The sequence below is a fragment of the Heterocephalus glaber genome, unplaced genomic scaffold (genome assembly GCF_053883595.1).
Source record: "Heterocephalus glaber isolate CG9 unplaced genomic scaffold, H.glaber_assembly_v1.0 deba00000470, whole genome shotgun sequence".
Taxonomy (NCBI): domain Eukaryota; kingdom Metazoa; phylum Chordata; class Mammalia; order Rodentia; family Bathyergidae; genus Heterocephalus; species Heterocephalus glaber.
The window spans coordinates 17,384,709-17,399,080 of NW_028258145.1; the positions used below are offsets into that span (position 1 = coordinate 17,384,709).

The 14,372-nt window shown below is 43.5% G+C and overlaps 1 protein-coding gene across 1 annotated transcript; it reads right to left on the reverse strand.

Moving 5' to 3' along the window:
* Positions 1-1,853: 1,853 nt before the first annotated feature.
* Mat2a (methionine adenosyltransferase 2A) lies at positions 1,854-9,268 on the reverse strand. The gene is made up of 9 exons (XM_004844607.4): positions 9,036-9,268; positions 6,482-6,559; positions 6,261-6,383; positions 5,342-5,454; positions 5,115-5,258; positions 4,651-4,869; positions 4,357-4,539; positions 4,066-4,199; positions 1,854-3,461 (listed from the first exon to the last, which is right to left on the reverse strand). Exons 1-9 carry the CDS (start codon positions 9,124-9,126, stop codon positions 3,359-3,361), a joined length of 1,188 nt encoding a protein of 395 aa, XP_004844664.1. The 5' UTR covers positions 9,127-9,268; the 3' UTR covers positions 1,854-3,358.
* Positions 9,269-14,372: the final 5,104 nt, after the last annotated feature.

Sequence of the window (14,372 nt, forward strand, 5' to 3'; positions counted from 1 at the left end):
GTTTCCCTGTAACTAGTAAAGGAGGGCTTCCATTTAGGAGGACCTCTTAGAAAAATTCATGTGGGGTAAGGAAGCAGCCTTGTTTTGTGTACTACCTCTTTTGACTCATTTTCCAAGGAATATACTGAGGTGAGGCAAGGTGGAGACAGGATGGACTCATGAAACGAAATTGGCAGTACTTGGGGTTTAAACCCAGGGCCTTGGTATTGGGCTACATGCCCAGCCCTTTTTGAGACAGGGTGTCACCAAGTTGCCCAGGCTAGGCTCAAACTTGTTCTTCCATCTCAACTTCCGAGAGTGCTGGGATCAGCCACATACCACCACACCAAACTATAAATTTTTCAATCTAAGCATGATTTACAATTCACATCTTTTCTACACCCACACTTCATGCTTTGCCAACTATCATCACTGCTGTGTCATTTCATGTCTTTACTCTTCTGCTTCTATTCTCCCAGGATATTCACCCACTTCCACTTTATCTTACTTCCCAGAAAAGGGTGCACAAGCCCTGGTTTGTGAACTCTTTGAGCTGAAGATCTTTCATTATTGGGTAAATAAACCTCAGCCTTAAAGCAGTTCTTTTGAAAGGAAAGTTCCTGAATGCTGTTGTCCAGTTTTTTGAAGCAGGGTCTCACTATGTGGGTTCAGCCTGAGCTTTAACTATACAGCCCAGGCTGGCCTCAAATTTGCAGTGATCCTGTTTCACTCTCCTCAGTGCTGGGATTATAGGTGTATGCCACCACCCTGGTTTGAGGGACCAATTCCGTCTCTAGGTATTAGCCCCCAGGACCAGACTACTGGTCTGTGGTGTTAGGAAACAGCTGTGCAGAAGGCCGAGTGGCAGGCAGCCAAAGGTTCATTTATACTTACAGCTGCTGTTACTCATATTACCATTTGAACTCTGCCTCGGGTCACAGCAGCAGTAGCATCAGATTTTCATGGGAGCACAAACCTGTGAACTGCATGTGGGAGGGGTCTATGTTGCATGCTGAATGCAGTATAATAAAGTACACAATAAACGTGTGCTTGAATCACACTCACCAGGCCTCAATACTCAGCCATAAGTACAAAATTGAGCTACCACTCCCTATCAGACTGGTAGAAATATGCCAATTTTGAGCCTGCATATACTTCAGCTCCTTGTTCAAAGCCAACATGGTCAATGATTTATGTAAAAGCAACCATAAATTAAGCCTCTGGAAACTTATAGCACTCAGTCATCTACATAACAGACTCCCTTTTATAACTGTCGTTTTTTAACACTCAAATCCAGTGACTAACATGTTAAGTATAGAATACTGGGCTGGGGTAGCTCCACCATTAACTGCTTACCATGAGTGGAAACCTAGGTTTGACTTAATACTACAAAAAATATATAGGGGTACAGTATTAAGAGTGACCACCCCACTTTCTATCCTTGCTATAAAATATTCCTGAAGTACAATGAAGGATTAAGATATTCTTCCTCCAGCCACTCACCTTGTATCAGTGTTCTCTATGGTTGCAGAAATCCACTATAGGTCTTGGAATGATCATCCTTCTATCCTCCAGATAAGGCTTAAGTGTAGTGAAAGATACCTGCCATGACTAAAAAAGCAACACTCCCTCTGATACTGCCCTTAATGGTTTCCAATGTAGGATCTTAAGATGGCTGAAACCCTACTACTGACCTCTACAGTAAGGAGGCATGTAGAATACAGCCTAGAAGACAATGGTGGTCAATCAAATCTAGGGATAAGATCATAAATATCTGTGTAATTAATGTTCCTGAATTATAGATTCTAATACTCAAGGCTTATTAAAGATAGTTTTTGCAACCATAGCATTTAAAAATAATGGACACAGTAGGGTAGAACCTAGCATTTTATTTAGATCTTCATTAAACTGTTGGAATTGAGAACCAGACATACGTAATAAACCTCCAAAAATAGATCCTGAAAGGCACTTTCCGCTTAGAGCAAGCAGTCATGGAAGAAGCATGTAAACAAGCTGGCTTCTCTGTACCACACCAGCCAAGTCAGCTTTCTCCATGGCCAGCTGCACCAGCTCTGCCCTCCCTTCTGTAACACCAGCCAGACCCCCTGTAGGTCTAACCCAAGGTTTTTCTGTAGGACACCTTGGCCTACCTGGGAATGCTGGAAACATGTTGTTAAAGGAATCATGGTGTTGAGAGAGAAAAAAAAAAAAAAAAAACTTTTAAAAGCTGCCATCTGAGGTGATGGCTTCTCTGTACTTACGCCATACCCCAGAATACAATAAATAAGCAATTAGAAAATGTTCAAGTATGAAGGGATTTCCTCCTCCCCGCCAAAAGCACTGCTGTCTGAAGGAAGCTGGTTTCTCTGTAGCTACACCAGCTGTTCAGAAAGCTCATTGGACCTGGTTTTGAAAATAAAACAAAGTTAAAACCCTGGGAGGAATTATTGTGCAGTGTGGAATACTCAGTCTTTTCTTATAAAGAAAAAAAAGTTATCTGGTACCAAAGTGTGCAACCTACAGACCCTCAGGTACTGCCCTGTGACTTCTCTGTATGACATCACAAGGGTGCCAAGTGCCTGTTTTTCTAGACTAAGAGTTGGTGAGGTTTGGCTAGTGCTGAAACCATGCATAGGATTGGTTTTAAATTAAAAACCTTATTACGTACGTCCTCCAAAAAGACAGCTGAAAAGTGGAGATTCTGATTTGGTGCTGTTAGAGGTGGCCATGAGAGCATAAGCACCAGGGAGATGGTTTAATGGTAACTGCCTTCTTTTTTGATGTCAGGCTAGAGCTCCAACTGGAACTTGCGTTACATGCAAGACTGATTGGATAGGGAACACTCCCTGACAAAGCTACATAATTAGAAATGGATCAAGTTACAGGGTGAGTTAGGAGAGGGCTTCACAATCATAAGAGCTCAAGACATTATAAATTCATGCTGACAGGGCTGTGGCATTGCCAGACAGGGGCTATAGTGGACCTACAAGTACTTTACGTGCACATTACAAGGACATTTTCAGCATGGTGGGAAGTCAATGCAATTAGGAGTTTGGAGGTTTGAGTGATAGGGCACAAAGGTTCAATTTCAAAGCATTATTCACTACAGTGTTGTCTGTTTCTAGGCAGTTAACATGGATCACCTATGCTCACTAAATTCATTATAATGGTGAACAGAACACCTAGGGACAGAATAGCAAGCCCAACTTACAGTCCCCCACAAAAGCTAAAATTCATGTCATTGACTAGAGAGTGACTGCCAACTGATCAGGAGCTGAAAGAGGACAGGAAAAATTAGGGAGAAGGGCCCTTTCCCTCAGAGCTTGAAGGCTTCTCTGTAGCCTACGCCAACAAGTCTGGGGAAAAAAGGCTAACACTTTCAATATTTAAGCTTTTTGGGCACTTCCCATGGGAAGCTGTCCCTACCAAAGTGGCCATAGGCTGCAGTCCTCTGATAAATTGGCTTCTTCAGATCCAGATCCCTGGAATATATAAGTCCGTAACTTAATATGTAGCATTCAATTAAAATAAAACAAAATAATCAGCAAGACTCATTTTCAAGAGCTCTGGCAAATGAGTTCAGTTCTCTGGGGTATGCTAGGAAAAAAGTTTGTGGCAGAAATGTTTGTTACTTCCCTGGTGTCCGAACTCCTTGCACAGTTATTAGTAACTACAGATGTTTTTCCGGCCCTGGCTCAACAAATAGGAAAACTCATTATTCTGAGGAATTCCAATTATCAAAAAGCTCATCTGAGATCACAGAATACTTACCAAGGTCCCATTGCTCACTATGGTTATTTTCTTTGTAACAGCCTTGAACATCCCACTTATCTATGTATTAAATTTTTCAACGCAAACACCTTTAGGTATGCTTACCAAACCTCATGTCTAGAGTGGTTATTCTAAGCCATGGAACACTAATTTCATTTCTCAACTAAGCCCCCCAAAGGCAATTTAAAGCATCAGCATGTTCTAAGAATTTGTTGTTTTCCCACTTGAGGAGTCTACCTTCACCTCCTCAATTTTAGTATATACACACACCCACACCCTGTACATTTCATTAGCAATATGCTTTACCATCTTTACCTGACAATGACCCCAGGGCGAAGATCAAAATTCTTCTTCACAATCTCTAATAGCTCTCTCTCACTCTTCTGAGAGGTACCATAATGGAAAATGGAGATTGATAATGGATGAGAAACTCCAATAGCATAAGAGACCTAAAAGGATCCAAATGTTCTAAGAGTTAGTATTTCAAAGATATACTTGTATAATACATTGTCATAAAGTAGACTAGCGTATCACTAAATACCTCCCCACCTCACTTTTACAACTTTAATCACTCCAGTTACATAGAGAATGTGTATATATATATACCTGTACAAGAACCCTTCTGCACAGACCTCCTTTAACAAGGGATTTTGCCACCCAACGAGCAGCATAAGCAGCTGAACGGTCCACCTTGGTATAATCCTTTCCGGAAAAGGCACCTCCTCCATGAGCTCCCCAACCACCGTAAGTGTCCACAATGATTTTCCGGCCAGTCAAACCAGCATCACCCTGAAGTTACAAGATTTCAGTCACTAAAAGACTGATAGTAGCAAACATTTTCAAAGTAACTTAGGATCCAAAACCAAAACCAAACCACCACAAATACCGCATTAACATTACCTGAGGCCCACCAATAACAAATCTGCCACTTGGCTGTAGGTGGTAGATTGTGTCCTCATCAAGATACTTTGCAGGCACAACAGCTTTGATAACTTTCTCCTTTAGGGCATCTCTCATCTCATCAAGACAAACTTCCTCATCATGTTGAACAGATATAACAATTGTGTGGACTCTGATGGGAATCACAGCACCTCGATCTTGCATATACTGCACAGTCACCTTGAAGGCAACACAGGTTATCAGAACACTGCTTACCAAATGGATTTCCTATGCTAATGCAATTTCAGACAGTATAGCCTTTTTTGAGATGAGTCTTGTTATGTAGTTCAGGCTGGCCTTGTATTCACTATGTAGCCCAGGCTGGCCTCAAACTCATGGTGATATCCTGCCTCAGCCTCCATAGTGCTGGGATTACAGGTGTAGACCACCATGCCCAGTGACAGTACAGCTTTAAGATCACTTACCTGGGTTTTTGAATCTGGGCGTAACCAAGGCAGGGTGCCACTGCGGCGTAATTCAGCCAGTTTGGCATTTAGCTTGTGGGCTAAGACAATGGTTAAAGGCATGCACTCCTCAGTTTCATCAGTGGCATAACCAAACATTAAGCCCTGAAAAAGGATAAGTCACCGATGTGATCATTCCAATTTTCAGAATTTATTATAAGAGATGCAAACAGCCTCTATCATAGTACCTGGTCTCCAGCACCAATGTCTTCTTCATTCCGGTCAAGATGAACACCTTGAGCAATATCTGGTGATTGTTGCTCTAAGGCCACCAGCACATTGCAAGTCTTGTAGTCAAACCCTATAAACAAAAATGTTTTTGTAGGAAAAGAAAGTCACAATACTTTCTCTATTTACAATACCATTCAGAATTCTTACTATAAAGAAATCAGATATAGCAGTTCCCCCACCATGGTTTTACTTTCTGCGTTTTGGAAATATTTCCCAAAATATTTAATCTTGGGGCCAGGGATTTAGCTCAGTGGCTCCGGCACCTGCCTCACAAGCACAAGGTCCAGAGTTCAATCCCTGGTACCAAAAAAAAAAAAAGGGTTTACAAAATATTTAATCTCAAAATATCAAATGGAAAACTCCAGAAAATAAATTTTTAAGTCTTAAAATTGCTATTCTGAGGGTGATGAAATTCTGCCCTGCCCAGAAAAAGAATCACCCTTCTGTCCAGTATGTCTAAGCTAAGCTGTATATTCTACCTACCCTTTAAGTCACTGCAGCTGTCTACTACTGTGTTATGGCACACAATGTGTTCAAATAACCCTTACTTCAGTTGTCCCAAAGCACAAAGTGCTGCTAGCAATGTGGATGTGCCAGACAGTAGCTTATAAAGTGCTTCTTTTAAGCAAAAAGTACTTGAAAAGTGGTGGTAGTGGGAGACTGGTGATACTTATAGTACCTCAGGATAAAGGGACACCTACCCTACACCAAATGTCACTTAAAAAAAAGACTGGAGTAGGGCTGGAACAAAAGAGCAAAGCATTACAAAGCTACACAACTGGCATTGAGGAGTACTAGGAACATTCTAGATATTTCAACTTTCACTAGCTATGCTGTAAGTGGAAAAGCTTAGAAAAATGAATCATTAAAACGCACCTTTGGAAGAATCATCATATCCAATGTGCTTAATGGCTTCACGAACCACTTTCTGGTAGTCAATGGCAGCTCTGGATGTAATTTCCCCAGCAAGAAGAATCATTCCAGTTTTAGCAACAGTTTCTAATAAAAAAGAGGTTCATACCAAATGCCATTTTTACAAATGTTTTCAGCATTATCTTTTACCAGCTGATAAGCAAACACACCCATTCTGTACCTACCACAAGCCACTTTGGCATCTGGGTCCTGCAGAAGGTGGGCGTCAAGGACCGCATCACTGATCTGGTCACAGATCTTATCTGGAAGAGAAAATTCTTGACTCAATTTTTTTAAATTACTATTTTTTTCTGGTACTGGGGTTCAAACTTAGGACCTTGGCTTGCCTCTGAGCTACATCCCAAGCCCTTAAAATTACTAGCAGTGCCCTTTCCTATCAATTGAAAAAGGTGGAATCTTGCCTTTTTTAATACTGCAGGTAAACATACAAATATACACTAATGAACAATTCAATGACATGAAGCTGCTGTTTGAAGCACTGCTTTAATCACAAGCTATTTAAATGATAAAAGCTAGATAGAATAGTCAATGTTCCTTGAAACCACCTAGTTTTTGCACAAGCTCATCAACTCAGTCAAGCCAACACAACTCAGCATATTTAATGCATCTGAACCTACTATGGTATATACGTATTTTACATCTTAAAAGGACTTTAGTCCTTCCTTGAAGTATTTCGATTTCCTTAATAACGGCCACTTAAACTGAGATTAAACAGGTGAAAAGTAGAAATAATGACATCTTTGAATTTAAAGGCCTAAGCAAAGAAAAATTTTATAATACTAATTTTCTTTCTTTTTCTTTTTGTGGTACCCAGGATCAAACTCAGGACCTTGAGCTTTCGAGGCAGGTGCAGCACCACTGAGCTAAATCCTCAACCCATTTTTATAGTACTAATTACTGGGTTTTTTTGGTACTGGGGATCTAACTCGGGACCTTGTGCTTACAAGACAGGTGGCGGAACCACTGAACCAAATCCCCAGCCCTATGGAGCTAATTTTTAAAGGTAACAATTCTTAAGTTTTTTTTTTTTTGGTACTGGGAATCAAACTTGGGTCCTTGCGCTTGTGCAGCAGGCAGCAAAACCACTGAGCTAAATCCCGGGCCCACCAATTCTTAAATCTAACCAACCAAAAAGGTGGACTCTGTCTTACCTATTTCTTCAACACCTGAAGGCCACTGCTGTGGTGTACATGTATAATCCCAGCATTTGTGGGAGGCTGGCTGAGGCAGGAGAATCACTAGTTTACACTTGGCCTGAGCAATTTAGCTAGTCTCTGAGTAACTGGGCTGGGGATGTAGCTCAGTGCAAAGGCACTGGGTTCAATTTCCAGTGGGTGGCACACAGGGTGGGGTGGGGTGGGGGCGCGTGCGCACACACTCACACAAAACTCAATTTTCCATACAGACAATACTCAATCCCACAGGTGTTACCAACTGAAGCCCTGTGTGTACCTGGGAGTCTTGAACTGAGATGTACGCAGATCAGCCTCCCTAATCTTAAACATTAGGGCAACAAGAGAATTAAAAAGATTTCAGCAATGAAACAACTTTATGAACAAAAAAGAAATAAAACAGCAACCATTTGATTTTGTGGTTGTCTAGGAACAAGAGCTCAACAAACTAGAAAATGCCCAAATGCATTCCGAATCTCAGAATCTCCCCCACCACAGTGTACATCGGTTATTATTGGGGGAGGGACAAAATGCCTTCTCTCCCAAATTTTCTACAACCATCCAAAAAAGAATTATGTATTCCAAGCTCAAGACTCAAATCTGTTAAATGTCCTATAATCCCACAGAACACCTGACCTTCAGCGTTCATCTAGGCTGCTCGTGGGGTTTCATCACAGGCAGAGCAGATTCTCAAGTAATTAGGCTAGAGTCACGTTACTGTGGCCACCCTAATCGCCTAGAAGCAGTCTAAAGAGCACAATAATGGCGTTTACAGAGTAGAGACTGAAATTTCCTGGCAACAGGTCCACTCGTTCCCGTGTAAATTGATCCCCATAATGGCGATTCAGTGGACAAAGCCCGAAGAAGGAAATGTAAACCAAACCTCGACAGACAGTTAAGACTTTAAAAGGAAACCCAAACCAATGCAAGCCAGCACTTCATACTTCTCATCTTTGGCACACATGGTCCAAATAGGAATGGCCTCTGACAAGAAGTATTTAGTCGGAGGCAGTCACCTTGAAGCCAAGGTTACAGTCGCCTAAGGGCATGTCCATATTCTTCAGGGTACCCGAAGCTGCGGTGGCGATGGTGATAGGACTTCCCCGGGCGCCTGCCCCCAACCCCCAAACCGAGGCCTCAAACCACATGCGGCAAGCACGTGGTTGCCGCTGCAATGCGGGGCGCGCGCCCGAGGCGGACGCGAGCAAGCGGGGCGGGTCACCCACTTGAGGTTTTGCAGGCGCAAGGACCAGGGGAGGGAACAGTGCCCTTCCCGGGCAGAACACAAACTGTCGCGGCCCCCACCCTTCTCACTTTCTGGAATCTTCCGCCTGATGGGGCGCGAGGCACGATGGGAAGACGAAGGGCGGGCGCGGCCACGGGCGCGGAGGCGACACCACGAGGAAGGCGGGCGGCCGTCGTTCTTCCCACCGTCCGCAGGGCAAGGACGGGCCTCGCGGACTTCCACACCCCCTCCCCCACCGCGTACCCGGCCGGCGCTGCCCTCCTCCTGCCCCTCGCCGTGTCCCGGACCCCGCCACCTCACCTGGGTGGCCTTCCCCCACAGACTCCGAGGTGAAGAGGAACGTGCCCTCCTCGATGAACGCGTCGTGGAAACCGTTGAGCTGGCCGTTCATGTTGGCGATGATGGACTGAGAAGGTGGCGTTAAGAAGACAGGAGGGCAGTGGCAAGGCAGCGATTGCGAAATATACAAGCTGATAACGACGCCCCAATTCTACCGAGGAGACGGCGCGCAGAAAACGAGATGACCGGCAGCGAGGCCCAGTATTTATAGTGCAGCGCCGCGCTCGCCCGGTTCGGCCCCGCCCCCCGGCGCCGCGCGCCAATGCGCCACCGGAGTGGGGGTGGTGGAGAGAAAAAGGGAGGTGCGGCGGCCAGCCCGGGCTGAACCACTCAGCGAGACGGGGTGAGGCTAACAACCCTCCTGCGATTATTTAGCCATCCTAGACACTTAAAGACAAGGAGTCAGTGGAAATGCGAGTCTACAGAGCCGTTGTCCCTTCCGTGTTCCATGTGAGAGGAAAGGCGCCGAGAGCGTTAGAGACCGGCTCCCCTGTGCTGTTACGTGGCACCTTCCCGCCGACCGTTGGCCGAGATATCAGTTCGCGAGGTCGCGTCCCCCGTCGGTGGTTAGAGGAATCACGGAGGTTTTGTGCTCTGCTTCTTGTCTAGGGTCCTTCCGGCCGCCTCGCCTTTGGACGCCTTGTCACTGGGAGCCAGTGACTCTCGGCCATGTGGAGGTGGCCATGTTGGCTGGCCCGCGGGCGCGTCTTCGCACGGCCGTTTTCTTCCCACCCTACTCTCCGCCGGCGGGTGGAACTGCTGAGGGGCGCCGGCCCAGTTGTTAGTAATTTCTTGGTTAATGGCTTCCTTGAAAACGGCTGGAAAGAGAATTAATGAGAGTGCTGCCATCGATTTAAACAGCGCCATCCTCTCCTCAGCGTGTCACCTTTCCCTGACCCTGATGTGGAGGCCACACGCTGTCTTCTGTCAGAAAGGAGGCCACTGCTGAGGCTGCCCTGGCCTGTCTGGCTTTCCTGTGTCTCTGAGAAGACAAAAAAGAAAATCGGGGTTAAGTGATTTCAATCTTTTGTTGAAGATAGTATTGAACGAGTATTTCTTTTTCTTGGGAGGAAAATCCCCATGCACGCCCTTGAATGTGCTTTGGAAGGTCTCTTCGCAGGGGAAACGGTCTGTTCTTGCACGAAGCTTTCACTTTAAAATGTCCACCTGCGCTTGTCCTAGTTTTGCCCATTAATGGAATTACAGAGAGACAGGGAAAAGGAGCGAAACGAAACATGAGCCGACAAGGAGTAGGGGAATCGGGAAGCGATTTCGTGGCGTCCCTGAGAGGAGGGAAGCATGGGAAGGGTGGGTGTCATGGTGGCCCTCAGCGCCAGGGGAGTGACAAGAACACCAGGACTCGTGATGTTCCTAGGAGATCGCCTGCTCCGAGCGTAGGTCGCACTTTATCCTGGGGAGGTGGACACACCCCTTGTAACGAACGGCCTTCAGCTGCCTATCGCTAGAATTAGGTAAATTATGAAGAAAATGCCTCTAGGTAAAAGGTGTATTCGGGGGAGAAAAGATGGGAATTTGCAGAAGAAAACAAAGGAAGCACTTGAACTGTGCTAAGGGCTTCAACAAAGAAGGACAAAGAGAGTCTCATCTCTAGACTTTTCGACCAGGCAGCCAGAGAAGGTTATATGCAAAAAGAGGCAATAGTTTATTCTTACTGGTTGTTTTTTTACTTTTCAAACTAATCCTTCATGGAAAATAACTATAATACTGTTTCATCATTTTTTGCTTTAGAGTTATTTCACTTTTTAAAAAGAATACCATTTTATTAACCCACAATAATAGAATTGTCAATTGAAGCTGCATGTGTAGGCTGGTCAGTGCATTATCTGCTAGCAGAAAAATCTATACAGGAAGCCAGGATATGATTCAAAGATTATTTTGTTAATAGGCAGAAATATAATTAGGTTAGTTTACTAATAGGGAGACCAAAGAAGGAGATTACATGGTTGGCTCATTAAATCCTGATGCCTTTTTGCTACCAACTCCACAGTGGGCTCTTCCTGCCAAGTCTGAGGTAAAAAGAGGTTGTTTGCTCAACAGTTAAATGTCAGGGACAGGACTGCAAAACCCTACTCTTAATCACTGTATTTTACCCTTACCTAGAGCAAGAAAGAGAAGTAGGTACAGCTGATCTAATCTCCTTGCTAGGAAAAGCCCACTGTAGAGTTGGTAGCAAAGAGGCATCAGACAAAATTCTGCTCTTTTACATTAGGTTTCTTTTAGTAGCAGTTCAATTTATTAAATTGTTGCATCAAAACAAAGCAGAAGCCTGGCATGTTGGCAACCCTGTAATCCCAGGAGGATGAAAATTGGAGGCAAGCCTGCACTACATACTGTATGTAGCAAGACCCTGTCTCAAAAAAACAAAGAGCCAGATGAGGTTGTACACATCTGAAATCCCAGCACTTGGGGTGCTGAAGCAGGAGGATCACTGAGAGTTTGAGAGGCCAGTTTGCACTACAAAGCAAGATCCTATTTAAAAGAAAAAACAAAAACAGCTTGAACTCCATAGTGAGACCCTGTCTCAAAAAACCAAACCGAAACAAAAAAACCAAAACAACAACAAAGCCCAACTCATTTTCATTGATTTTATATTATTAACATTATCCATTGCCTTCTTCCATAAGTATTTACATCTGTGAGGCATACCCAGGTACTAATGCGATGAAAGTCCTGATTGCTGCCTATTTCAGGCTCTAAATGCAGATGCCTGGCTAACTTCTTACCCTTTCCTTCCCAGGTCAGCTGCTACTTCCTGGGTGAAGCTTTCACTTACAGAGATTTCTCACAAGGTTCTGTGTTTTCTTTCATGGCACTAAGAGCAGCTTGCAATTACAGATTTGACGGGGTTTTTTTTGGATAAATGACTCCAATTCCTAGTTAGGTTTGTAAACTCCATGATAAAGTGGTTTGAGTTTGTGAAGTTTTACCTTGAATGCCTGGCGCATACAAGGTGCTTAAGAGTGTTTGGGTGGTAGTAGGAGAAGGGAGAGGAGGAAAGAAGACAAAAGGAGTATGAATATAAGGGATGGTAGAAGAAAGTAGGGAAACCCTTGAGCTCATGTGAAATAACATCCTGCTTTGTTGCAGTCACAAACATTATAATTAATAAAATTGAGAACTCTACCAACAGAGAAACATGGCCATCCTGTTCCAAGAAGAATGAGATATCTGGACTGAGGATTTAGCTCAGTGGTTTCGCTGCCTGCCTTGCAAGCGCAAGGACCCAAGTTCGATCCCCGGTACAAAAAAAAAAAACAATGAGATTTCTCATTTCATAGGTTAGTGCTTTGAGGGTAAAATAAATCAGGAGGAGTAATTGGTTTAGTTCATATTTAGCATTAATGAGATTTGTTGAATGTGAAATACTGGAAAGGAAAAAATCTAATCACGGCCTAAAGACTCCAGATTTGTCAACCCACAAAGCATCAATGTAGCAATACCCCAGTGAAAGCAGCAAAGTTGGGATAAATAAGCTGGTAACTGTGACTCAACAAGGATAACAACTCTAGGTCTTATCAGTCTACCAATCTGGTAAGGGAGAAAGTTCCAGTAAATCAAACCTCTAAGAGCTTCTGGCAAGAAGACCACAAGGCAAGAGGATCACAAGTTTGAGCCCAGCCTGGGCAACTTAGCACCTTAGCCCAGACCCTGTCTCAAAATAAAAAATAAAAAAGGCCTGGGAATGTGCTCAATGAGCAGGCCTTGGGTTAAGTCTCCAGTACTGAAAAAAAAAAAAAAAAGAAAGAAAAAATGCTTTTGCAGTGCAAAAACTGACTTGGAAGAAAAGAGTAAGGTGCTACTCAAGCTCCTAGATTATGAGTCTTTTTTTTTTTTTTTTTGGTACCGGGGATCGAACTTGGGACCTTGCACTTGCAAGGCAGGCACCGGAACCACTGAGCTAAATCCCTGGCCCTTAGATTATGAGTCTTAATACCTTGTGTGTATGTCTGCCTTGAAAGCATAAGGTCCTGAGTTCAATCCCTGGTACCAAAAAAACCCCAAAAAAACAAAAAACAAAAAACTTGTGTGTAAAGGATGGGCCAGGGGGAAACTAACATAGGACAGATGTCTCTACACTGTGCAAATGTTTATGGTCAAAGTTTGGACTCTCAGATGATCACAGAAGCAAGCTAGCCCTAGTAGGATCAAAAAGGAGTACTATGTCACTGGGCTTGGCATTGCATGCCTGCAATCCCAGCACTTGGGAGGCCTAGGCAGGAGGATTGTCCTGAATTCAAAGCCAGTCTGGGTTACGTGTGAGTTCAAGGCCAGCCTGCATTACAAAGCAAGACCCAGTCTTAAAAGACAAAAAAAACGAGCCCTATGTGAATCCTCTCATTTTTAGCCTTTTTGTATTTTGTTTTCTATTTCTCTGTTTTTCTTTCTTTTTTTTTTTTTTTGTGCCAGGGATCGAACTTGGGACCTTGTGCTTGCGAGGCAGGCGCCAGAACCACTGAGCTAAATCCCCGGGCCTGTTTTTCTTTCTTGATAGTCAAATCTTTTTACAGTCTTAATAAAGAAGTACAGGATAGAAAAATGCATAGGGTACTGAAGCAGGATAGAAAAAATAAAAACTATGTAAAAAAGACATCAAGATTTTAAAATTTTATTTATTTTTATTTTTTATTTTTGGTACCAGGGATCGAACTCTGCAGGCGGTGGTACCACTGAGCTAAATTCCCAGCCCTTAAAATTTTATTTTTAGGAAAAACTGAAGCTTCAAGACACAAAAGTTACTCAAACTGTTTTTTCCCTTCCAGGAAACTCACTTTAAAAAAAACCCGAAACTCCTGATGGTCCTTTTACAATAAGCCTATAAATCCAGGCTTTTAACCTGTCCTTTTCAAATTTGTCAGTTGCACTTCCTTGCTGGACATGGTGGTACATGCATCTAATCCCAGCAGTGAGGAGGCTGAGGCCTGGAGGATTCCTGCAAGTTCGAGGCCTGCCTGGGCTACCTAGTGAGTTCAAGGCCTGGAACTATATAGTGAGACCCTGTCTCAAAAAAAAAAAAAGAAAAAAAGACACTGAAGGAGATGATAATATGATGGCAATAACTAGTAGCTACAATTTATTGTGCCAGGCACGGTGGTAATATCTATTCCTTTGTTTGTTTGTTTGTTTAACTGATTTTAATAACATGACATAAAGCCCCTAGAATTGATATAATCATTACGCAAAATACATAGATGAATACTGTCTTCTTTTTTTTTCTTTTTTTGGTACCAGGGATCAAACTTGGGTCCTTGCGCTTGCATAGCAGGCGGTGAAACCACT